This window comes from Oncorhynchus mykiss, chromosome 21, assembly GCF_057628025.1.
Source record: "Oncorhynchus mykiss isolate SJ-2025 chromosome 21, ASM5762802v1, whole genome shotgun sequence".
In the NCBI taxonomy this organism is placed as follows: domain Eukaryota; kingdom Metazoa; phylum Chordata; class Actinopteri; order Salmoniformes; family Salmonidae; genus Oncorhynchus; species Oncorhynchus mykiss.
The window spans coordinates 5,239,279-5,265,890 of record NC_143042.1 but is presented as its reverse complement, the minus strand read 5'-3'; the positions used below and the strand labels follow the sequence as shown (position 1 = coordinate 5,265,890).

The 26,612-nt window shown below is 40.6% G+C and overlaps 1 protein-coding gene across 4 annotated transcripts; it reads left to right on the top strand.

Annotated features, from left to right (window-relative positions):
- The first annotated feature begins 3,275 nt into the window (after window positions 1-3,275).
- Window positions 3,276-26,612, top strand: LOC110500969 (cytidine monophosphate-N-acetylneuraminic acid hydroxylase). 4 transcript variants are annotated; one of them, XM_090213580.1, is made up of 15 exons: window positions 3,276-3,304; window positions 10,609-10,835; window positions 11,069-11,160; window positions 13,681-13,790; window positions 14,620-14,810; window positions 16,406-16,486; window positions 18,451-18,517; window positions 18,618-18,699; window positions 19,611-19,748; window positions 20,033-20,168; window positions 20,315-20,455; window positions 20,890-21,064; window positions 21,990-22,106; window positions 25,812-25,927; window positions 26,091-26,612. In XM_090213580.1, exons 2-15 carry the CDS (start codon window positions 10,630-10,632, stop codon window positions 26,290-26,292), a joined length of 1,854 nt encoding a protein of 617 aa, XP_090069706.1. In that variant the 5' UTR covers window positions 3,276-3,304; window positions 10,609-10,629; the 3' UTR covers window positions 26,293-26,612. The 4 variants fall into 4 exon arrangements, with proteins under 4 accessions (XP_090069706.1, XP_090069705.1, XP_090069707.1 ...); XM_090213579.1 differs by lacking the exon at window positions 3,276-3,304 and adding an exon at window positions 4,005-4,258; XM_090213581.1 differs by lacking the exon at window positions 3,276-3,304 and adding an exon at window positions 7,980-8,015.

The following is a 26,612-nucleotide window of genomic DNA, read 5'->3' as shown; positions in this document are numbered from 1 at the left end:
AAGGCAGGTCCAGGCGAAAGTTCAGAAGAAAAGTCATATTACAGTTTGTAGAAACATGTTAGAAGATGTATAGAATCAATCTTTAGGATGTTTTTATCATAAATCTTATAATAATGTTCCAACCGGAGAATTCCTTTGTCTGTAGAATTGCAATGGAACGCAAGCTAACTTTCACTTGAAAGCGCGTCACCAGCTCATGGCACTATGGCAGACCACTGACTCGTTCAGCTCCCATTACCCCCTCCTTTATAGTAGAAGCATCAAACAAGGTTCTAAACACTGTTGACATCCAGTGGAAGCCTTAGGAAGTGCAATATGACCCCACAGACACTGTATATTCGATAGGCTAAGACTTCAAAAACAACAAACTTCAGATTTCCCACTTCCTGGTGGATTATTCCTCAGGTTTTTGCCTGCCATATGAGTTCTGTTATACTCACAGACATCATTCATCAGAAACTTCAGAGTGTTTTCTATCCAAATCTACCAATAATATGCATTTCCTAGCATCTGGGCCTGAGTAGCAGGCAGTTTACTCTGGGCACGCTTTTCATCCGGACGTGAAAATACTGCCCCCTACCCCAAAGAAGTTAATAGGTGTTCCTGTGGTGTCAGTAAACCCTCTTGTTCTCCAAAACCCCACACCATGACAAACAAACCCCAACAGCATATGCTGAGTCTGAATAAACAGTAAGTGTCTTCCCTTCCCCTAGTTCACAAGCTGTTTTCAGAGCTAATAAATCTGCTTGTTGTGCTCATAAATGTTCTGGTAGGGGCTGTATAATCTCAATATCATTTTCCACATCTACTACAGCAAATCCTACATGTGTTTTTACCTGTACTTTGATCTATATTTGCAGAACCATCAATGGACAGCACCATGTCAGAGTCAAGCAGAGGTTCATCAACAATCTTTTGTCCAGTACACATTCCTGGGCTGCCCCGATGGCCCTGTGACTGATGATTTGCTCAGGGAAGCCCGAACACCTTGTCCAGGTTTGCCTACGTAACAGGGTTGGTTATGTTTCCACTTGCCTCTAAAAAAAGGTGTATTTAATGTTCAAGCATTCTTATTGGTTGGTTGAGCTCTGATGACAAAAAGGCGTGTTGTGATTGGCCCGCTTGCAAATAGGTGGAGATCTTGAACGTCAGGTCTCCACAGTATGAAAATGTGATGCAAGGGGAAGGTCACGTTCTGAATTCTGTTTTCTATTTTCTATTTTACAATGTGTACAAGTACTAATTTATACATGTGTGGGTATATGGTACCTGTTAGGGATTGAGGGGCTTTCTGGGATGTGAGTCTGCCACTAGCACAGTCAGTGTGGTTAGCTCAGCTATCCCCATTGAGACCGTGTCTGTGCCTCGACCTAGGTTGGAAAAAACTAAACATGGCGGTGTTTGCCTTAGCAATCTCACTAGAATAAAGACCTCCTCCATTCCTGCCATTATTGAAAGAGATTGTGATACCTCACATCTCAAAATAGGGCTACTTAATGTTAGATCCCTACTTCCAAGGCAGTTATAGTCAATGAACTGATCATAATCTTGATGTGACTGGCCTGACTGAAACATGGCTTAAGCCTGATGAATTTACTGTGTTAAATGAGGCCTCACCTCCTGGTTACACTAGTGACCATATACCCCACGCATCCTGCAAAGGCGGAGGTGTTGCTAACATTTACGAAATAAAATTTGAGTTTTCATCATTTGAGCTTCTTGTCATGAAATCTATGCAGCCTACTCAATCACTTTTTATAACTACTGTTTACAGGCCTCCTGGGCCATATACAGCATTCCTCACTGAGTTCCCTGAATTCCTATCAGACTTTGTAGTCATAGCAGATAATATTCTAATCTTTGGTGACTTTAATATTTGCATGGGAAAGTCCACAGACCCACTCCAAAAGGCTTTCGGAGCCATCATCGACTCAGTGGGTTTTATCCAACAGGTCTCTGGACCTACTCACTGTCACAGTCATACTCTGGACCTAGTTTTGTCCCATGGAATAAATGTTGTGGATCTTAATGTTTTTCCTCATAATCCTGGACTATCGGACCACCATTTTATTACGTTTGCTATCGCAACAAATAATCTGCTCAGACCCCAACCAAGGAGCATCAAAAGTCGTGTTAAAAATTCTCAGACAACACAAAGATTTCTTCATGCCCTTCCAGACTCCCTCTGCCTACCCAAGGAAGTCAGAGGACAAAAATCAGTTAAACACCTAACTGAGGAACTCAATTTAACCTTGCGCAATACAGTTGCAACCCTAAAAACTAAAAACATTTGTCATAAGAAACTAGCTCCCTGGTATACAGAAAATACCCGAGCTCTTAAGCAAGCGTCCAGAAAATTGGAACGGAAATGGCGCCACACCAAACTGGAAGTCTTCCAACTAGCTTGGAAAGACAGTAACTTGCAGTATCAAAGAGCCCTCACTACTGCTCGATCATCCTATTTTTCTAACTGAATTGAGAATAAGAACAATACGACATTTATTTTTTGGGATACTGTCGCAAAGCTAACTAAAAAGCAGCATTCCCCAAGTGAGGATGGCTTTCACTTCAGCAGTAATACATTCATGAACTTCTTTGAGGAAAAGATCATGATTATTAGAAAGCAAATTACGGACTCCTCTTTAAATCTGCGTATTCCTCCAAAGCTCAGTTCTCCTGAGTCTGCACAACTCTGCCAGGACCAAGGATCAAGAGAGACACTCAAGTGTTTTAGTACTATATCTCTTGAAACAATGATGAAAATAATCATGGCCTCTAAACCTTCAAGCTGTATACTGGACCCTATTCCAACTAAACTGCTGAAAGAGCTGCTTCCTGTGCTTGGCCCTCCTATGTTGAACATAATAAACGGCTCTCTATCCACCGGGTGTGTATCAACTCACTAAAAGTGGTGGTAATAAAGCCTCTCTTAAAAAAGCCAAACCTTGACCCAGAAAATATAAAAAACTATCGGCCTATATCGAATCTTCCATTCCTCTCAAAAATTTTGGAAAAAGATGTTGCGCAGCAACTCACTGCCTTCCTGAAGAAAACACCAAGTGTCACATTCTGACCTTTATTCCTTTGTTTTGTCTTTATTTTAGTATGGTCAGGGCGTGAGTTGGGGTGGGCAGTCTATGTTCGTTTTTCTATATTTTCTATTTCTGTGTTTGGCCTGATATGGTTCTCAATCAGAGGCAGCTGTCTATCGTTGTCCCTGATTGAGAACCATATTTAGGTAGCCTGTGTTCTATTGTGTTTCGTGGGTGGTTATTTTCTGTGTCTTCCACACGGAACTGTTTCGGTTTGTTATTTCACATTATTATTTTTTGTATTTTATCGTGTTCAGTTGTTGATTATCTAAGTAAGTTCACACAGGGCACAGCTGATTTTATACATGTGATCACTCCCTAGTGGTATGATCACCTACGTCAATGTATGTATGCATCAATAAGCTGAGGTTACCTTATAAGGCAACCTAGTACAGTAGCTTCTGAATTTCTTAGAATTGTCCTCTGTCACACAAGATCAAAATGTCAAAACCAGACAGTGGTTACTTTTTATCTAGTTTCGGTGACTCAGACCAACCTGCAAACCCACTCTCACAACAGCCAGGGCTTAACCACAAAGACTAATATAGATAGCTTGTGCAACGTATTGTGGCAGAGTTTTTAGACACATCGCAACAGTATATTATTATAAGGCCTGCAGCAAAACATGTGAATCTTAAGGTCCCCTTAATAATGGGGAGGGTCTTTGGGACCCACCCTCTACAACGTCCTCATTGATGACAAGCGCGCTCTCGGTTGACATGACATCCTCCTTCACACAGGCAGGGGGAGCGGGGCCGCCCCATGCTTCAAAGCGGGTGAAGAACTTGTTTAGTTAATTGGCTGTAGAGAGGCACACCCTCATCTGGGCAGGGATAAAAATCTCACTTTGAAGGGGGCATTTGCCATATTCTTAAAGCTCATCCAGGCAGAGTCTCCCTGTGACATATGTTGCACCTTGTCCTTGTACTGGAGTCTCCCTGTAACATTATCCGTTGCACCTTATCCTTGTACAGGCATCTCACCTTTTTTATCTATTTTTTCACCTCTACCTTTTTTCTCTCAAGTGGATTTCCTGAGGCAAACACTTGATTCTTCTTGTTAATAAACACCAACAATTAGTTCACTGCTCAATGCAAATGCACAAAGACTGATCTCTGTCTAAACTTCAAATTCCAAAGTGTCAAGTCAACATAAGTCTACACAAGGTAATGCTCTTTATTTATGCTTCTCTCTTAATATTTGCTATGTTGTGACTATTAAGAAATGTACATTGTTTAAAGGTGACAGACAAAAGTTGTTTAAAACTTATGGCTGGGGGGCAGTATTGAGTAGCTTGGATGAATAAGGTGCCCAGAGTAAACTGCCTGCTCCTCAGTCCCAGAGGCTAATATTATTAGTGTATTTGGATAGAAAACACTCTGAAGTTTCTAAAACTGTTTGAATGATGTCTGTGAGTAAAACAGACCTCATATAGCAGGCAAAAACCTGAGAAAAAAATCCAACCAAGAAGTGGGAAATCTGAGGTTGGTCGATTTTCAACTCAGCCCCTATAGAAGATACAGTGGGATATTGGTCATCTTGCACTTCCTAAGGCTTCCACTAGATGTCAACCGTCTTTATAAACCTGTTTGATGCTTCTACTGTGAAGTGGGGCCGAATGAGAGCTGTTTGAGTCAGAGGTCTGGCAGCAGTCACACGCATTTCACATGAGGTATCTCCCGTTCCTTTGCTTTTCTGAAGACAAAGGAATTCTCCGGTTGGAATATTATTGACGATTTATGTTTAAAACATCCTAAAGATTGATTCCATACATCGTTTGACAAGTTTCTACGGTCTGTAACAGAACTTTTTGACTGCATCTAGTGAACGCGCTCCGTGAGTTTTGATTTGTTTACCAAACGCTCTAACAAAAGTAGCTATTTGGACATAAATGATGGACATTATCTAACAAATCAAACATTTATTGTGGAACTGGGATTCCTGGGAGTGCATTCTGATGATCAAAGGTAAGTGAGTATTTATAATGTTATTTCTGACTTCTGGTGACGCCAGCACAGCGGATATGTATTTGTTCTCTGAGCACCGTTCTCCGATTATAGCATGGTTTACTTTTTCCGTAAAGCTTTTTTGAAATCTGACACAGCGGTTGCATTAACCTGTTATGGCTGCAATCCCGATACCGGGATCGATATGATAACTACCAGTGAAAATAGAGGGCGCTAAAATTCAAACCACAAATCTCATAATTACAATTCCTAAAACATACATGTGTCTTATATCATTTTAAATCTATTTTCATTGTTAATGTGTCCGATTTTAAATAGGCTTTTCAGCGAAAGCACTACAAACGATTGTTAGGTCTCCACCAAACCACAATAAGCACAGCCATTTTCCAGCAAAATATAGCCTTCACAAAAAACAGAAATAAAGATCAAATTAATCACTAAACTTGAATTATCTTCATCAGATGACACTCATAGGACTTCATGTTACACAATACATGCATGTTTTGTTTGATAAAGTTCACTAGTTCCAAAAACATCAAGTGATTTTGCATAGCCACATCATTCAACAGAAATACTCTATATAAATATAGTTATACACATGGAATTATAGATATACCTCTCCTTAATGCAACCGCTGTGTCAGATTTCAGAAAAACTTTACAGAAAAAGAAATGCATGCAATAATCTGAGACGGCGCTCAATTTAAAAACACCATAGCCGCAAGGATGGCGTCAACATAAACAAGAAATTACATGATAAATATTCCCTTACCTTTGATCTACATCAGAAAGCACTCCAGGAATCCCAGGTCCACAAATATTTGTTTTTGTTCGAAAATGTCCGGTATTTATGTCCAAACACCTTCTTTTGTTAGAGCGTTTGGTATACATATCCAAACCCTAATTCTGGTCAGCGTTAAATCGGACAAAAACTTCAAAAAGTGATATTACCGGTCGAAGAAACATTTCAAAGTACAGACTCAATCATTAGGATGTTTTGAACATATAGCTTCAATAAAGTTCCAACTGGAGTATTCTTTCTGGTCTTCGTGAGCAATGGAACACAAGTGACTACCATGAGGAAAAAGTGGGATCACAAAATGGCTGCTTGATGGACAGCTGATATATTCTGCTCTCATTCACTCCCACAACAACATAGCCTCATTATAATTTATATTGATGGTTGACATAGTGGAACCCCTAGGCAGTGCAACATTCATATCTCAAGGGGATTTCATTGGGGACTCTGGTGAATACATACAAGCTCAGATTTCTGACTTCCTGTTTTGATTTCAACTCAGGATTTTGCCTGCCAATATGAGTTCTGTTATACTCAGACATCATTCAAACAGTTTTAGAAACTTTAATGTTTTCTGTCCAATACTAACAATAATATGCTAATATTAGCAACTATGACTGAGGAGCAGGCCGTTTGATATGGGCACATTTTCATCCAAGCTACTCAATACTGCCCCTGCAGCCATAAAAAGTTAAGGAGAAGTATATCTTTAATTCCATGTATAACACTTGTATTTTCATCAACATTTATGATGAGTATTTCTGTAAATTGATGTGGTTCTCTGCAAATTGACCGGATGTTTTTGGAACTATTGAACATAACACGCCCAATGTATACTGAGATTTTTTTTATATAAATATGAACTTTACCGAACAAAACATACATGAAGTCCTATGAGTGTCATCTGATGATCATCAAAGGTTAGTGATTCATTCTCTGTCTATTTATGCTTTTTGTGTCTCCACTCTTTGGCTGGAAAAATGGCTGTGTGTTTTTGTGACTTGGGTCTGACCTAATATAATCGTTTGTGGTGCTTTCGCTGTAAAGCCTATTTGAAATCAGACACTGTGGTGGGATTAACAACAAGATTACCTTTTAAAATGGAATAAGATACATGTATGTTTGAGTAATTTTAATTATGAGATTTCTGTTTTGAATTTGGCGCCCTGCACTTTCACTGGCTGTTATATTGATCCCATTAACGGGATTTCAGCCCTAAGAAGTTAACAGATAAATACATTATAATATTGAATTTATTTCGCTACAAACATATACAGTGAGATGTACATTGTATTCTCAGAGGATAGCACTTAATAGCGTTAAAACATTTAACTAATTTATATATTTTGCAGATGGTAGTTTACATAAATTAAGCTCTGACCTTTCAAAAGATTAAAATGCAGAATTACATCGAATTACAATGACAGTTCAAAAGATGAATGTAAAATAAAATTGACTGAAACATTATTTTGTGCTTTACTTCTCTGTCCTTGGATCATATTTATCACTTTCTGCCTGTATCGGTGTACTGGACTACCAAATATTTGTGTTATCCGGGATCCTTGGGACTTCCTTACCCCATAGAAGTTCAGGTTAAGGAATAAGGTCGAGGTTAAGTTTAGGAGTTATGGTATGGGCGTCCCAAGGGTCCCAGATATCACTGACCACACCAAATATCACTCTACACTGTTTTTATTTGTCAAGTCCTTAACCTTTCTAGCGCAAGCTCGACAACATTCCGCTGAAAGGGCAGCGCGTGAAATTCAAAAATATTTTTTTTGAAATATGTAACTTTCACACATTAACAAGTCCAATACAGCAAATGAAAGATGAACATCTTGTTAATCTACCCATCGTGTCTGATTTAAAAAATGCTTTACAGCTAAAGCACAACATGATTGTTAGGTCAGAGCCAAGTCACAAAAACACAGCCATTTTTCCAGCCAAAGATAGGAGTCACAAAAAGCAGAAATATAGATAAAATTAACAACTAACCTTTGATCTTCATCGGATGACACTCATAGGACTTCATGTTACACAATACATGTATGTTTTGTTCGATAATGTGCATATTTGTATCCAAAAATGCAAATGCACAAAGACTGATCTGTCTAAACTTCAAATTCCAAAGTGTCAAGTCAACATAAGTCTGCACAAGGTAATGCTCTTTATTATTTATGCTTCTCTCTTAATATTTGCTATGTTGTGACTATTAAGAAATGTACATTGTTTAAAGGTGACAGATTCCAAAACATCCGGTGATTTCAAAACATCCGGTGACTTTGCAGAAATACTCATAATAAACATTGATAAAAGATACAAGTGTTATTCACAGAATTAAAGAGACTTCTCCTTAATGCAACCGCGGTGTCAGATTTCAAAAACACTTTACGGAAAAAAACTATCTGAGAACGGCGCTCAGAACCCAAAACAGCCAGAGGAATATCCGCCATTTGGGAATCAACAAAGTTAGAAACAACACCATAAATATTCACTTACCTTTGATCTTCATCAGAAGGCAATCCCAGGAATCCCAGTTCGACAATAAATGACTGATTTGTTCCATTTATGTCCAAATAGCCACTTGTTTTTAGCGTGTTCAGCCCAGTAATCCATCTTCATGAGGCACAGGCACTTCATCCAGACAAAAACTCAAAAAGTTCCGTTACAGTCCGTTAGAAACATGTCAAACGATGTATGGAATCAATCTTTAGGATGTGTTTAACTAAACATCAATAATGTTCCAACCGGAGAATTCCTTTGTCTTCAGAAAAGCAATGGAACGAGAAGTAACTCTGTCGGGAGCGTGCATCATGAGACCAAGGCTCTCTTCCAGACCACTGTCTCAAAAAGGTCTCATGAGCCCCTCCTTTATAGTAGAATCCTCAAACCAGTTTCTAAAGACGGTTGACATCTAGTGGAAGCCCTGGGAAGTGCAACCTCCTAAATATCTCAATGTGTATTTGGTAGGCCAAGCTTTGAAAAACTACAAACCTCAGATGTCCCGCTTCCTGGTTGGATTTTTCTCAGGTTTTCACCTGCCATATGAGTTCTGTTACTCACAGACATCATTCAAACAGTTCTAGAAACTTCAGAGTGTTTTCTATCCAATACTAATAATAATATGCATATAATAGCATCTGGGACAGAGTAGGAGGCAGTTCACTCTGGGCACGCTATTCATCCAAAAGTGAAAATGCTGCCCCCTATCCCAAAAAGGTTAAAGAAAGGGTTTGCTGAAACTGTTAACTTAACTTGAAATTCAATTAACTTTGGATGAATTTCAGTCATATGAGCTGAAGAAAAATATGAATTGAGGATGATTGCTCTTACAACCAAAAAGTCTCTGAATCAGACCCATGTTCAAATGTGGGGTATTTCAATAAATAAAAATATAGAAATACTCTATGCATTGAACCCACTTTCTGTTTGTTCCTTGGGTATTTGGCAGAATGTGTTTGGATAGCCTACTATTTGTAGGAAATGTTAAGAGGTAGCAGATTTTGACCACATAATACTCATTCACACAAGATCAGAATTTCAAATATAAATACTCATGTATTTGTACCCAGGTCTGCTCCTGACAATTCCATACATTTCAATGTAATATTTAGTTCCCAAAGTGTCACAGTACTCTATGAGGAACTGACATTTGTTTGAATTTAGATATTACTCATTTGAACTAACCATGAACATGTAAATATAATGGTATAATGATTAATTCTTTGAATCTGTGCTATTGTCTAAAATGTAGGTATCAGGTCTCTCGCTCTTTCTCTCTCTCTCTATCATATTTTAAACAACTTGTAGAAAATACACTTTATGAGACTGTCAAGAAGCATTATGACCATCCTGTGTCACTTTACTTGGATTAAGAAAATACACTTTGACACTCAAGAAGCATTATGACCATCATAATCACATAAGCCAGATTGGCCAATCACATACGTGCTGCTTCTGCTCTTGCATTCATCCCAGTCATCAGAAACAGAGCATTGGGGTAAGTGCATGTCTGACATCATTTTGTGCGCAATTACAATGATAATTTAATATGGTAAATAAAAAAATAAAAAATACTGTTGACACGTAGGCTATGTTGTAATGGAATGTTTTGCCTTGTGTGGTCAGTTTTGTGGGTTTTGAAACTCATGTGTCATAACCACCCATAAAATATCATAATATATGTCACAACAGGTCTAAACATATGAAACAGTATTATGACAGGTTATGACACGTTGTCAGCTGCTATGACATGGATATGACCGTGTCATAATGTGTTATGACACTAGGTGTGAAGTGTTACCGCATATACATATATTTCCCCTTTCTGTAATACACGATTTCCAGTGTTTGTGATATTTGAGTTGATGGTCACTAGCCTCGACGCGGTATGTTATGGATTAAACTCACATCTGTTGATAGTGTTTGATGCCAGACTGGAGATACAAGGACCGAGGACACACTGATTATTATTGTATTGTCTGAACACTGTGATTCTGTAGCAATGTCACTTACTTGTTTGGACTTCCCACTTGCCTCTGGGACTGATGTTTACAGAACAGTTGTCTGCTGATTAGGATATATGGCCAGTTAGACATTTTCTCTGGTTCTGTGCTGGAAGTATCTCCCTGTTGCAACTTGTAATAAACTGAATAGATTGTTTTATTGCCTTTATTGATGACTTCTGTTCGGTTCGGTTCACCTCTTCTTACGAGTACCATCCACTTATACTCCTCTACTTTTCTCATCAGCACTTCAATTCCACCACTCAAATGACAGCCCAGTCTTCAAAGACAGTGCTGTCCCTGGACTCTGAGGCGGTGTTCTCACTCAAAGATGGCATCAACTTTAAGAAGAGCCCAGATGATGGCAAGTGCTACATCATATACAAAGAAAATGGAGAGCTGAAGGCCTGCAAGAACCAATGCAAACACCAAGGAGGCCTGTTCATCAAAGACATAGAGGACTTAGATGGAAGGTAAGTAGACTTAAAGGGGAAGTTCAGGACTTTACAACTAAAGATAGTTGGAGTTAGTAGCGGCTGTTTAGAGAATACCGAACCTTGGATTACAGTTTCTCCTGGCCCATAGACTACTTTCAGGCTGAGGAACCATTTAACATCAAGTGGTAAAATCCTGAATAACTTCTTTAATGCCGAGGCTTAGATAAAACATATCTATTCCATGGGACTGAAAGGTTTTTCTGATGCAGGACGGTCCAATGTACAAAACACTACTGGAAGCTGAACGTCTCAACTATGCAGTATGTGAACCCTCCTGACAGCTTCACACAGGATGAGCTGGGTAAGTTGAGCTGCCATTTTCTCAACCTGAAAGGTTATCGAATGGCATTTTAAGTCTATTTGCCATTTTGGGTCATATGAAACGGTGTGTCTAATCTTTTGTGTTCTCTGACAACTTGTGTATATTTGTACACATTGTGTGATACTGATCATTAAATCAAATGTTATGTCACATGCTTCGTAAACAACAGATGTAGACTAACAGTGAAATGCTTACTTACGGACCTTCCCAACAATGCAGAGAGAAAAAAATAATAACACAAGGAATAAATCCACAGAGTAACGATAACTTGACTATATAACGTTACACGAGGTACCAGTATCGAGTAGATGTGCAGGGGTATGATGTAATTGAGGTAGATATGTTCATATAGGTGAGATAAAGTGACCAGATAACAGGATAGATAATAAACAGTAACAGCAGCGTATGTGATGAGTCAAAATACTTAGTCCAAAAAGGGTCAATGCAGATAGTTAGCCAACCTGGACTAACTGTTTAGCAGTCTTATGACTAGGAGGTAGACGCTGTTCAGCGTCCCGTGGGTTGAGTGCCCATATGTCTATATATACAGTTGAAGTGTGAGGTTTACATATACTTAGGTTGGAGTCATTAGAACTTGTTTTTCAACCACTCCACAAATTTCTTGTTAACAAACTATAGTTTTGGCAAGTCAATTAGAACATCTACCTTGCGCATGACACATGTAATCTTTCCAACAATTGTTTACAGACAGATTATTTCACTTATAATTCACTGTATCACAATTCCAGTGGGTCAGAAGTTTACATACACTAACTTGACTGTGCCTTTAAAAAGCTTGGAAAATTCCAGAAAATGATGTCATGGCTTTAGAAGCTACTGATAGGCTAATTGACATCATTTGAGTCAATTGGAGGTGCACCTGTGGATGTATTTCAAGGCCTACCTTCAAACTCAGTGCCTTGTTGCTTGACATCATGGGAAAATCAAAATAAATCAGCCAAGAACTCAAAATGTTTTTTATAGACCTCCACAAGTCTGGTTCATCCTTGGGAGCAATTTCCTAACGCCTGAAGGTACCACGTTCATCTGTACAAATAATAGTACGCAAGTATAAACACCATGGGACCATGCAGCCGTCATACTGCTCAGGAAAATTATCTATATCCACAGTAAAACAAGTCCTATATCAACATAACCTGAAAGGCTGCTCGCCAAGGAAGAAGCCACTGCTCCAAAACTGCCATAAAAAAGCCAGACTACGGTTTGCAACTGCACATGGGGACAAAATATCGTACTTTTTGGAGACATGTCCTCTTGTCTGATGAAACAAAAATAGAACTGTATGGCCATAATGACCATCGTTATGTTTGGAGGAAAAAGGGGGAGGCTTGCAAGCCGAAGAACACCATCCCAACCGTGACGCACGGGTGGCAGCATCAAGTTGTGTGGGTGTGTTGCTGCAGGAGAGACTGGTGCACTTCACAAATAGATGGCATCATGAGGGAGGACAATTATGTGGATATATTGAAGCTACATCTCAAGACATCAGTCAGGAAGTTAAAGCATGGTCGCAAATGGGTCTTGCAAATGGACAGTGACCCCAAGCATACTTCCAAAGTTGTGGCAAAATGGCTTAAGGACAAAGTCAAGTTATTTGAGTGGCCCTCACAAAGCCCTGACCTCAATCCTATAGAAAATGTGTGGACAGAACTGAAAATGCGTGTGCGAGCAAGGAGGCCTACAAACCTGACTCAGTTACACCAACTGTGTCAGGAGAAATGGGACAATTCACCCAACTTATTGTGGGAAGCTTGTGGAAGGATATCCCGACACGTTTGACCCAAGTTAAACCATTTAAAGGCAATGCTACAAAATACTAATTGAGTGTAATATCTCGATTGTCGTTCTAATCATACTCAGACCAAAGCGCAGCGTGGAATCGGTTCGACATCTTTTAATTATCAGAGAACCGAACAAAAAAACAATGAAGAATAAACGACACGTGAAGCTCAAGCAGTGCTCACAGGCAACTACACAGAAACAAGATCCCACAAAACACAGTGGGGAAATGGCTGCCTAAATATGATCCCCAATCAGAGACAACGATAAACAGCTGCCTCTGATTGGGAACCATACCAGGCCAACATGGTAGAAATAAACGACCTAGATTACCCACCCTAGTCACACCCCGACCTAACCAACATAGAGAATAAAAAGGCTCTCTATGGTCAGGGTGTGACAGTGTATGTAAACCTCTGACCCACTGGGAATGTGATGAAAGAAATAAAAGCCAAAATAAATAATTCTCTCTACTATTATTCTGACATTTCACATTCTTAAAATAAAGTGGTGATCCTAACTGACCTAAAACAGAGAATATTTACTAGGATTAAATGGAATTGTGAAAAACTGAGTTTAAATGTATTTGGCTAAAGTGTATGTAAACTTCCGACTTCAACTTAAGATAATCAAATAAAAGTAATTCATTAGATTATTAATCGGAAGAGTTTTGACTTTGGCTTGATTTTGCTAACGCAGACGTCGTGATGACAGACGAGGGTGGTCTTCAGCTCGTGGAGGTGATCGTCTGGGACCCCTGGTTGGCAGACCCCCAGGATCCACAGGAACTGCAGGAGGGAGAGGTGACTGTGAGTACAGCTCGTCACACACACCCACGGCTGGACAGATCTGAGGCCTTTCCCAGTGGGCAAAACTGGTTGCAATTACATTATGACATCTTACATGACGTCATGGTCAGGATGTATACTGGTTGTATAAAGACGTTTTGTTAAGGTCAGAAAAACATGTCTTGATCTGGTTGTGATCTTGGTCTCGTCATGAAAAAGATGTCTTCACCAGGCTGGTTGAAACTAATGTGGAACACATTACCATGTTGTTTAGTCACAAATTTGTGACAAGAACACAAACACTAGCTATGATCCAAGGCTAGTTAGTAATTACCCGGAGTGAATCAAATATGAGCCTTAAAATGATAACCGAGAGTTGTCTACACAATCTTCTACTCATCTTTGATCTCATCACCACTTTTATAATGTGAGATCTGAGGGTGTGTTCTCACCTGAAAGGCTGCAGTGCCAAACTTAAGCCTGGGACACATAAGGGAGATGGGCCAAGGTTGAAAGATATCACCAACCACCATCCAAGATTCTAGATCACGTATCGGGATAGATCTCCGATTATAGCCGTGCCCAACAACAGTGCAGGACACATTGCTGGGACTCTGAGTGACAGTTGGTCACAGATGACTTTTTGACCATCTCCCCTGTGTTCATTTAAATTCCAGAGACACAGAAATGACAGTCCCAACACCGACACCTCTGAGATTTTCCCCATATGGCCGACAGGCTATTTATATCAATGTGATTGATGGTCAACCGCGCCGCACGCAAATCTAAAAAGATAGCACGTCGGGCGACAAGATTCTCCACTCCAAACTCAACCTTCATGTTCCTCCAGGTGACCTACCTCACCCATGCATGCATGGAGCTCCAGCTAGGGGGGAAGAAGATGATATTTGACCCCTGGCTGACGGGTCCGGCCTTCGCCAGGGGCTGGTGGCTGCTCCATGAGCCCCCTGCTGACTCCATGGAGAGGCTGTGCATGGCCGACCTCATCTACATCAGCCACATGCACTCCGACCACCTCAGGTATTCAGAGATGGTACCTGTATGGAATGTGGTACAGGTATGTAGAGATGGTACCTGTACGTAGTATGGTACAGATATGTAGAGATGGTACCTGTACGTAGTATGGTACAGGTATGTGGAGATGGTACCTGTATGGTACAGGTATGTAGAGATGATACCTGTATGGTACAGGTATGAAGAGATGGTACCTGTATGGAGTATGGTGGAGGTATGTAGAGATGGTACCTGTATGGAGTATGGTGGAGGTATGTAGAGATGGTACCTGTATGGAGTATGGTACAGGTATGTAGAGATGGTACCTGTATGGAGTATGGTAAAGGCATGTAGAGATGGTACCTGTATGGAGTATGGTACAGGCATGTAGAGATGGTACCTGTATGGAGTATGGTACAGGTATGTAGAGATGGTACCTGTATGTAGAGATGGTACCTGTATGGAGTATGGTACAGGTATGTAGAGATGGTACCTGTATGGTAAAGGCATGTAGAGATGGTACCTGTATGGTAAAGGCATGTAGAGATGGTACCTGTATGGAGTATGGTACAGGCATGTAGAGATGGTACCTGTATGGAGTATGGTACAGGTATGTAGAGATGGTACCTGTATGGTAAAGGCATGTAGAGATGGTACCTGTATGGTAAAGGCATGTAGAGATGGTACCTGTATGGAGTATGGTACAGGCATGTAGAGATGGTACCTGTATGGAGTATGGTACAGGTATGTAGAGATGTTACCTATATGGAGTATGGTACAGGCATGTAGAGATGGTACCTGTATGGAGTATGGTACAGGTATGTAGAGATGGTACCTGTATGGTAAAGGCATGTAGAGATGGTACCTGTATGGTAAAGGCATGTAGAGATGGTACCTGTATGGAGTATGGTACAGGTATGTAGAGATGGTACCTGTATGGTAAAGGCATGTAGAGATGGTACCTGTATGGAGTATGGTACAGGCATGTAGAGATGGTACAGGTATGTAGAGATGGTACCTGTATGGAGTATGGTACAGGCATGTAGAGATGGTACCTGTATGGAGTATGGTACAGGCATGTAGAGATGGTACCTGTATGGCAGAATGAAATGGATTGATATGGGAGGATGGGCTCAGTGAAACTGGAAGGGAATGGACTGAACGTATCAAACACATACTATTCCAAACATTATAATGAGCCCGTCCTCTGCAATCTCCACCCACCAGCCACGACTGATTTCAATGTATTTATCATTTTGGCCCCACTTTAACGAAGTATAAAGGCATTTTATAGCATGCATGAAGTTTCTGAAGCACTACGCAAATGCTTCACAGATAATCTATAAGCGTGTGTCATATTCTATAAATGGTGTATAAAGGGTGGTGTATAAATGGTGTATAAACTATGTATGTTTATACACCATTTATAGAGTATGAGATAAATGCTTCACATATCATCTATGTAAGCTATATTGAGCCTTTATAAGTTGTACTTAGTTTAAAGTGGGACCCTAATTTCAATTACGGAAGTAAGCAGAAATGTTGATTCCAATTTTCCTTATAAGGATGAGCACACAGAAGGCAGGACGTTTTAAGATGATTCCTGAAAAATGTATTTTCAGCTACCCAACCTTAAAATCCCTCTCTGCGACAAGACCCGATGTTCCTATTTATGTTGGCGACACATCAAGGCCAGTGTTCTGGTAAGGGTTATCTATATACAGTTGAACTCGGAAGTTTACATACACTTAGGTTGGAGTCATTAAAACTTGTTTTTCAACCACCCCACAAATATCTTGTTAACAAACTATAGTTTTGGCACATCGGGTAGGACATCTACTTCGTGCATGACAGAAGTAATTTTTCCAACAATTGTTTACAGACAGATTATTTCACGTATAAATCACAATACAAGTGGGTCAGAAGTTTACATACACTAAGATGATTGTGCCTTTAACCAGCTTGGAAAATTCCATAAAATGATGTCTTGGCTTTAGAAGCTTCTGATAGGCTAATTGACATAATTTGAGTCAATTGGAGGTGTACCTGTGGATGTGTTTCAAGGCCTACCTTCAAATTCAGTGCCTGTTTGCTTGACATCATGGGAAAATCAAAAGAAATCAGCCAAGACCTCAGAAAAAAAATTGTAGACCTCAAGTCAGGTTCATACCTGGGAGCAATTTCCAAACGCCTGAAGGTACCATGTTCATCTGTACAAACAATATTACGCAATTATAAACACCATGGGACCACGCAGTCGTCATACCGCTCAGGAAGGAGAAGCGTTTTGTCTCAATCCCAGAACAAAAGCAAAGGACCTTGTGAAGATGCTGGAGGAAACAGGTACAAAAGTATCTATATCCACAGTTAAACGAGTCCTATATCAACATAAGTTGAAAGGCCTCTCAGCAAGTAAGAAGCCACTGCTCCAAAACCGCCATAAAAAAGCCAGACTACGGTTTGCAACTGCACATTGGGACAAAGATAGTACTTTTTGGTGAAATGTCCTCTGATCTGATGGAACAAAAATATAACTGTTTGGCCATGATGACCATTGTTATTTTTGGAGGAAAAAGGGGGAGGCTTGCAAGCTGAAGAACACCATCCCAACCGTGATGAATGGGGGTGGCAGCATCATGTTATTTTGAAGCGGCATCTCAAGACATCAGTCAGGATGTTAAAGCTTGGTCGCAAATCGGTCTTCCAAATGGACAATGACCCCAAGCATACTTCCAATGTTGTGGCAAAATGGCTTAAGGACAAGTTATTGGAGTGGCCATCACAAAGCCCTGACCTCAATCCTATAGGAAATGTGTGGGCAGAACTGAAAAAGCGTGTGCGAGCAAGGAGGCCTACAAACCTGACTCAGTTACACCAGCTCTGTCAGGAGGAATGAATTCACCCAACTTATTGTGGGAAGCTTGTGGAAGGCTACCTGAAATGTTTGACCCTGTCACACCCTGACCATAGAGAGCCATCGGGGTTCTCTATGGTGTAATAGGTCACAGCATGACTAGGGGGGTTTTCTAGTTATTATAGTTGTTGGTGTGTGAGTATGGTTCCCAATTGGAGGCAGCTGAATATCGTTGCCTCTAATTGGGGATCATACTTAGTGTGTCCCTTTTCCCACCTGCGTTGGGGGATATTGTTTTGTTGTGTTTGAGTGCCATTGTGAGCTACACAGTTCACGTTCGTTATATCTTTACATTTTTTGGGGGGGAAGTTTCACTATTAATAAAATGTGGAACTCTACTCACGCTGCGCCTTGGTCCACTTATTTAGACAACGATCGTGACAGACCCAAGTTATTAAACAATTTGAAGGCAGTGCTACCAAATACACTCAATTAGTATGTAAACTACTGACCCACTGGGAGTGTGACGAAAGAAATAAAAGCTGAAATAAATCATTCTCTCTACTATTATTCTGACATTTCACATTCATAAAATAAAGTGGTGATCCTAACTGACCTAAGACAGGGAATTTTTACTGGGATTAAATGTCAGGAATTGTGGAAAAACTGAGTTTAAATGTATTTGGCTAAGGTGTATGTAAACTTCCAACTTCAACTGTATATGTCAATCATTAACATGGTTTTACAACCATAAAACAAATGAGGGTGTCACCTTTATGGGTTTATGCTGTCCTCATTTGAATCATGTTACAGGATGCTGGAGAAAAGGCAGGTGAAGCTGACAAATATCAACGTCGTTCCCTTTGGCATTTGGCAAAACGTAAGCATAAACAGCTCACTTTGCATGAACAGTTTATACGATAAAGGAACCTCTGTCAAAAGGCTCTTCTTTAATGCCCTTCTCCTGTTGTCTCCGTCAGATTGATGAGCACCTCAGATTCATGATTCTGAAGGATGAAGTGCACCCTGAATTGGACACCTGTATCATTGTTGAATATAAAGGTAGTCATCATGTCCTTTGTAAGAGCACGTGGTGCTAGCTTCGCCAGAGCCCTGGGTTCAATTCCTGCAGTCACAGGAAGTCACTTTTCATAAAAGGGTCTGCTAAGTGGTATATAGACCGAGTGTACGAAACATTAGGAACACCTTCCTAATATTGAATTGCACTCCCCTTTGCCATCAGAACAACCTCAATTGGACTCTATTGGCATGGACTCTACAGGGTATTGAAAGTGTTCCACAGGGATGCTGGCCCATGTTGACTCCAAAGCTTCCCACAGTTGTGTCAAGTTAGATGGATTTCTTTTGGGTGGTGAACCATTCTTGATACACACGGGAAACTGTTGAGCATGAAAAACCCAGCAGCGCTGCAGTTCTTGACACACTCAAACCGGTGTGCCTGGTACCTACTACCATACCCCCTTCAAAGGCACTTAAATATTTTGTCTTGCCCATTCACCCTCTGAATGACACGCATACACAATCCATGTCTCAAGGGTTAAAAATCCTTCTTTAACCTGCCTCCTCCCCTTCATCTACACTGATTGGAGTGGATTTAAATAAGTGATCATACCCTTCACCTGGATTCACCTGGTCAGTCTATTTCACGGAAAGAGCATGTGTTCCTAATGTTTTGTCCAGTCAGTGTACAAGCACAAGCAGGTCACACATTCTGACTTTCATCCCACTTTATCCACCTACAGATTATACATCCATATAAAGATGGGCTCCATCAGGATAATTAAGACTCATTATTTTATTGAACATGCACATCCTGTCTGATTCAGGTCCTTGTCAGTTCAGTAGTAAAAGTATATGTCAGCGCCACCTGGTAGAAATACGATGCACCTTAAAGCCTTATCTCAACCTTATCTCATTTGACGGGTGCATCTGATCCTGGTTCTCCCACCCAGGTCATATGATCCTCAACACGGTGGACTGCACCAGGCCAAACTACGGCCGACTGCCCCACAATGTAGACCTGATGATGAGCGACTTTGCTGGAGGGGCGTCTGGCTTCCCCATGACCTTCAGTGGAGGAAAATACACAGGTGAGGTGGACCGGTATACAGCATCCAAATCCAAATGGACAAATAACAGAGAAATGAATTGCTCCCTTGGGTTTTCCTGGCTATTGACTGCAGATGGAGTGAATCTCAATTGTATTTCCTCTCTCCTTATCTCTTCCTCAAAGCACATCAGAACAGATGAGGTTACTTCCCTCGGATGTTCTCCTCCAATGCATTTTGAGGAGGAGGCAAGGGGAGAGGAAGCGAGGAATCAAGGAAACACAACTGAGATTCACTCATTGTCTAGTGTCGATTTCACCCTGCAGAGAGCTGGAAAGCTGATTTTGTCAAGAATGAAAGGAAGAAGCTCATGAACTACAAGGCCCAGCTGGTAAAATCCTTGCAGCCCAAGATCTACTGCCCGTTTGCCGGTTACTTTGTCGAAGCACATCCCTCAGACAGGTATTACAAAACGTTTACTCTTTTGTGTACAAATTCCGTTCTAGTTTGAGGTTAGGTTTTGACCCCTCTTATTGCTTCAATTGCAGTCACTCAATATAACTTGCATCCCAATTTGACATTGACAACTGACATAAGTTAACTGACAGGTACATTAAGGAAACTAACACGAAAAACAAAGCGGAGGAGCTCAATGCCCTGATCAAGAAGAGCGCACCAGGCATAACAACATGGACACCCAAGCCAGGCGCTGTGCTCGATCTGGCACTGGCTCTGATGAGCCCCAGCCGGTAGGATTGCTCATCAATCAGCAAATTGTGTGTGTGTCCATGTCTGTCATATCAGTCCATACTCCATAGAAATGCCAACAATCATCAATAATCACAAATCACATTTTGGTGTTTGATGTTTCCCTCTGTTGTCAATACCATTATTACCTCACTTCCCTACATTGTTAACCACTATTACATCCCTTCCCTACATTGTCTACCATTATTACATCACTTTCCTACATTGTCTGCCATTTTTACCTCACTTCCCTACATTGTCTGCCATTTTTACCTCACTTCCCTACATTGTCTGCCATTTTTACCTCATTTCCCTACATTGTCTGCCATTATGTTCTCTTTCTACATTCTGTTTTTTCCTACATTGAATTCCTTTTTAATGTTGTAACCCAGGTAAAATGCACTGTAAATCATGTATGATTTGACTATAACCACAGGAAAGCCATCACCGACCCTCCATCCGGGACAAACATCTATAAGGACAGTTGGGACTTTGATTTGTACGTGGATGAACTGAACAGGGCCATCACCGCTGAGATATTTAAACATAAAAGCTGGATCCAATTTTATTACACCTGGGCAGGGTTTAAAAACTACAATCTAGTTGTCCGGGTAAATATTGCAGTCCATATAAAAGTCCTCACAGCTCTTAGTGCTCTACTGCACATCTACAAGCTGACTCCTGGGGTGGATTCATTAGTCGCAGACTGTTGCAAAACGTTTTTTCAACAGAAACCGATTACTGTTTACTCTTGGAACCAAACGGAAGCCTGAATTTGTCCAATAGAAACTTGTTTTCATTGCAAAATGTTTTTTGTTTGGATTAAACGGACTAAACTTTTTTGCAACAGTCTGCAATTTAGGAATACACTCCTGGTTACTCCTGACTCGCTTTCAGTAGGCAGTAAAACATGCAAGGAAAATTGTAAATATTATTGGACAATCTCAATTTTAAAACGTTTCTAGGTTTTGTACCAACTGAACGCGACCCCTTCCATTCACTTCCTCTCTCTGCAGATTTCTGGAATGTTTAAAACATGTACAGACGCTCTCACGGACACAGACTAAGCCTATTCCTGAATAAAAAAAAATTAAAAGCTCAATGGAGAATCTCTATCAAATTTTTGGGGGGTTCCAGGACTAGGCTTAATTTATGTCCAGGAAACTGCCCTTGGAACAGCTGATTTTGGCTGCTTGGATTGCCAGATGGGCAGGCTTGACACTCCAGGGACTATGACCCTTGGTTCCATTGTGCCAGGCATGTTCAATCAATTTGAAAAAGAAACATATATTTTTAACCCAAATCTAGTGGGTTCGAGGGTTGAAATTAGAACAAATCTTTTCCAATTCTTCTCATTCTTTTGCTACTTTCTTTTAAGATTCTGGTAATTCTTTAGATTCTGTTTGTTGATTCTGGTTATTCTGGTTATTCATATTCTAGTTATCTGGTATTTATCATAACTGCAGGTCAGTGAATAACGCAAATTGTTTGAATTCCAACTAAACATAGCCTAACTGTTTGTAATATGTATTTAAGGTCATAGAGACAGATGAGGACTTCATTCCGATAGCCAATGGCTACAACTATCTGGTGGACTTCATGGATCTGTCCTTCCCTACTCAGAGGCCCACTAGAGAGCACCCTTATGAGGAGGTGAGCATGGCTACAACACCTGCTTACCTATAGACTATTAAGTACAATGCACTCAACTTGAGAAGGATCAAAACAAACATTGTGGAGCAGGAACATAGCATGTTACAAATCTGTCATAAGGGTGGCAGGTAGCCTAACAGTTAAGAGCACTGGGTCAGTTACCGAAAGGTTGCTCGTTCAAATCCCTGAGCTTACTATGTGAAAAATATTTTGATGTTCCCTTGAGCAAGGCACTTACAGTGCATTCGGGAAGTATTCAGACCCCTTTTTCCACATTTTATATTACAGCCTTATTCTAAAATGGATTAAATTAAATAAATCCTCATCAGTCTACACAATACCCCATTTTGACAAAGCGAAAAGAGGTTTTTAGAATTATTTTTGCAAATGTCAAGAAATTATAAAATACCTTTTTTACATAAATATTCAGACCATTTGCTATGAGACTCGAAATTAAGCTCAGGTGCATCATCCTGTTTCCATTCATCATCCTTGGAGATGTTTGTCCAACTTGACTGGAGTCCACCGGTTGTAAATGTAATTGATTGGACATGATTTGGAAAGGCACAGAACTGTCTATATAATGTCCCACAGTTGACAGTGCATGTCAAACCAAAACCAAGCCATGAGGTCGAAGGAATTGCCCATAGAGTTCCGAGACAGGATTTTGTCGAGGTACAGATCTGGAGAAGGGTACCAAAAATGATCTGCACCATTGAAGTTCTCCTAGAACACAGTGGCCTCCCTCATTCTTAAATGGAAGACATTTGGAACCACCTAGACTCTTCCTAGAGCTGGCCGGTGGGCTAAACTGGGGATTTGGGGGAGAAGGGCCTTGGTCAGGGAGGTGACCAAGAACCCGATGCTCACTCTGACAGAACTCCAGAGTTCCTCTGTGGAGATGGGAGAACCTTCCAGAAGGACAACCATCTCGGCAGCACTCCACAAATCAGGCCTTTATTGTAAAGTGGCCAGACAGAAGCCACTCCTCAGTAAAACGCACATGCCAAAAGGCACCTAAAGGACAAACAGGATTCTCTGGTCTGATGAAACCAAGATTGAACTCTTTGGCCTGAATGCCAAGCGTCACATCTGGAGAGAACCTGGCTTTGGGACAAGTCTCTGAATGTCCTTGAGTGGCCCAGCCAGAGCCCGGACTTGAACCCGATCTCTGGAGAGACCTGAAAACAGCTGTGCAGCTTCGCTCCCCATCCAACCTGACAGAGCTTGAGAGGATCTGCAGAGAAGAATGGGAGAAACCCCCCCCCCAAATACAGGTGTGCCAAGCTTGTCCAAGAAGACTCAAGGCTGTAATCGCTGCCAAAGGTGTTTCAATAAAGTAAAGGGTCTGAATACTTATGTAAATGTGATATATATAATTTTCAAATGCAATACATTTACAAAAATTTCTAAAGCTGTTTTTGCTTTGTCATTATGGGGTATTGTGTGTAGATGAGTTTAAAAAAAAAATCTATATTAGAATAAGGCTGTAATGTAACAAAATGTGGAAAATGTCAATGGGTTTGAATACTTTCCAAATGCGCTGTAACCCTAATTGCTACTGTAAGTCGCTCTGGATAAGAGTGTCTGGTAAAATTGTCGCGGACGTCGTCGTGGAAATGACTGGACCAAGGTGCAGTGTGGTGAGCGTACATTTTCCTTTATTTAGGTAAATGTCGCCAACAAAACAAACAAAGAAACGACCATGAAGCTTACTAGGGCTATAGTGCCACTAACAAAGATGACTACCTACAACATACAAAGGAAAAAAGGCTTTCTAAGTATGATTCCCAATCAGACAACAATAGACAGCTGTCCCTGATTGAGAACCATACCCGGCCAAAACATAGAAATAAAAAACAGAATGCCCACCCCACATCACACCCTGACCCAACCAAATAGAGAAATAAAACGTCTCTCTAAGGTCAGGGCGTGACAAAAATGTTAAATAAGAATAAACTTTTCCCTTTATTCATGTCATTCTCATGAGGTGGACGCTGTTCACAGACACAAAGAGATGGCAGGCTGCTATGCATAAATTCAGGGGTTTGAATGTGTTGTTGGCAGATGCAAATCTGATGCAAAGCTGTTTTCAGTTTAAGATAATTGTTGCTGGATTAAATGCAGTGCATGATAAGTACAGTGCCTTCAGTATTGGTTTGGGGATGCTTTGCTGGCTCGGGACCTGGACAACTTGCCTTAATAGAAGGAACCATGAATTCTGCTCTTTATCAGAGAATTCTACAGTAGAAAGTCAGGACATCCGTCTGTGAGCTGTAGCTGAAGTGCAGCTGGATCATACAGCAAGACAATGATACAAAACACACAATCAAGTCTACATGAAAATGGCTAAAAAGCAACAAATTTGAAGTTTTGGAATGGCCTAGTCAAAGTCCATACCTAATCCCAATTGAAATGTTGCAGCAGGACTTGAAACGAGCAGTTCATGCTTGAAAACCCACATGTTTCTGAGTTAACTTCTCTAGGATAGGGGGGCAGCATTTGTAATTTTGGATGAAAAGCATGCCCAAATTCAACTGCCTGCTACTCATCCCCAGAAGATAAGATATGCATATCATTAGATTTGGATAGAAAACTCTGAAGTTTCTAAAACTGTTTGAATCATGTCTGTGAGTATAACAGAACTTATGTAGCAGGCGAAACCCCAAGGACAAACCATTCAGATTTTCTTATTTTTTGAGGTCAATCTTCTCAATGAGGTTTCATTGCAACTTATTATGTGACTTGTTAAGCACATTTTTACTCCTGAACTTATTTAGGCTTGCCATAACAAAGGGGTTGAATACTTGACTCAAGACATTTCAGATGTCCATTTTTTTTATTAATTTGTAAACATTTCTAAAAACATAATTCCACTTTGACATTATGGGATATTGTGTGTAGATCAGTGACACAAAAGCTAAATGTAATCCATTTGTAATTCAGGCTGTAACAACAAAATGTGGGAAAAGTCCAGGGGTGTAAATACTTTCTGAAGGCACTGTACACTGCACTCCATTTATGAGAAGGATCAATACAACAAAAAACTGCTTCTAGGGGTCAAACATTACAGGGCAGAAACATACCATGTTACAAATCTGTCTTCCGGAGAGGAAGAATAACATTTCCCTGGACTCATGTCTTTCTCATAAGAGGTGAATGCTGTACGAGGCACAGACACACAGAGATGGCAGGCTACTATGCATAATTTCAAATGTGTTGTAGGTGGCAGATGCAAAGCTGTTTTCAGGTGAAGATCATTGTTGCTGGCTCAGTTCTCACTCAAGTGTAAGGCAGGATTACCGAACAGGCACGCAGGGCAAAATGTGTAGAATAGCATGAGATGAGCTATAAAACAGCACATTTATCTTTGCCCCATGGCAAAATGTGTAGAATAGCATGAGATGAGCTATAAAACAGCACATTTATCTTTGCCCCATGGCAAAATGTGTAGAATAGCAGGAAATTAGATTTAACATGGCAAAACAAACTATAAAACAGCACATTTATCTTTTTGCTCCATGGAGAAAAGTGTAGAATTTCAGGAAGTTAGTTGGTGGTAAATGTGGCAGCCTTGCCCTGCTTAAATGCCAACATGCTTTTAAACAAACCGCCATTTATCTCCAAGTCGATCGTTTGTTTTCCATTTCATGTAACTTGATTGGACTGAGAGATAGACGGTGTACTACTTTCTCTTCTGTAAAGATCAAGAACAGGATCGGAGTCATGAGGCACGTGGTGAAGAATGGCCTTCTTTGGGACGACCTGTATATCGGCTTCCAGAACCGTCTGAGCAGAGAGCCAGACGTCTACCACCACCAGTAAGCCCTCGTCTCCTCACCTTCCCTCCTTTGCTTCCTTCCTCCCTTACCAGACCCAGGCATCTACCACTACCAGTCTATTGCATTGCTGTATACTAGAGCAACGATTCTCAACTGGTGTGTCGGGACCCTAATATTGTACCTGTCTTGGTTATTTGTCCAGGTTCTGGAACCACTTCCAGACAGAGTTGCCAGTCACTGGGCCGGACTGGGACTTGTTCCTGCAGCAGGTGCCATCATACCAGAGGTCTGCTGAACCCCAGGGAATCCAAACAGAAAGTGTCTCTGCTTCTACATTCTTAGAAAAAGCAGACTGTACTGTCTCACGAGAACCAAGCTTTGTGCCTGTATCTATTAATGAATAGTAATGAATAAGAAGAGCTGCTCTCCCTGTCACTGTAGGCACCACCAACCTCCCTGTGCAACTGAAACAGGGACGTGGCTGGCAAGATTTAATTTCTAAATTGGTTCAAATAATAGCTTCATTTAGGGTTCATTTTCTAATTCGTTTTTTCATATAATGGTGAAATCAATTAACATAGCATCTATTGTTGCTTGGCAGGTCTGTATGTAGAGGACTAGTAACAAAAAGTAGGAAAATATATGCACTCACTACTATGTCGCTCTGGTAAGAGCATCTGCTAAATGACTAACATGTAGAATATGAATAAACTTTATCATTGAT

What these genes read in the sequence shown, in the direction of transcription:
- LOC110500969 (XM_090213580.1), top strand. Translation starts at nt 10,630, where the DNA reads ATGACAGCCCAGTCTTCAAAGACAGTGCTGTCCCTGGACTCTGAGGCG. An exon ending in ATAGAGGACTTAGATGGAAG is followed by an intron (nt 10,836 to 11,068) that starts GTAAGTAGACTT and finishes TTTCTGATGCAG; the next exon opens with GACGGTCCAATGTACAAAAC. An exon ending in GCTCTGATGAGCCCCAGCCG is followed by an intron (nt 20,456 to 20,889) that starts GTAGGATTGCTC and finishes CTATAACCACAG; the next exon opens with GAAAGCCATCACCGACCCTC.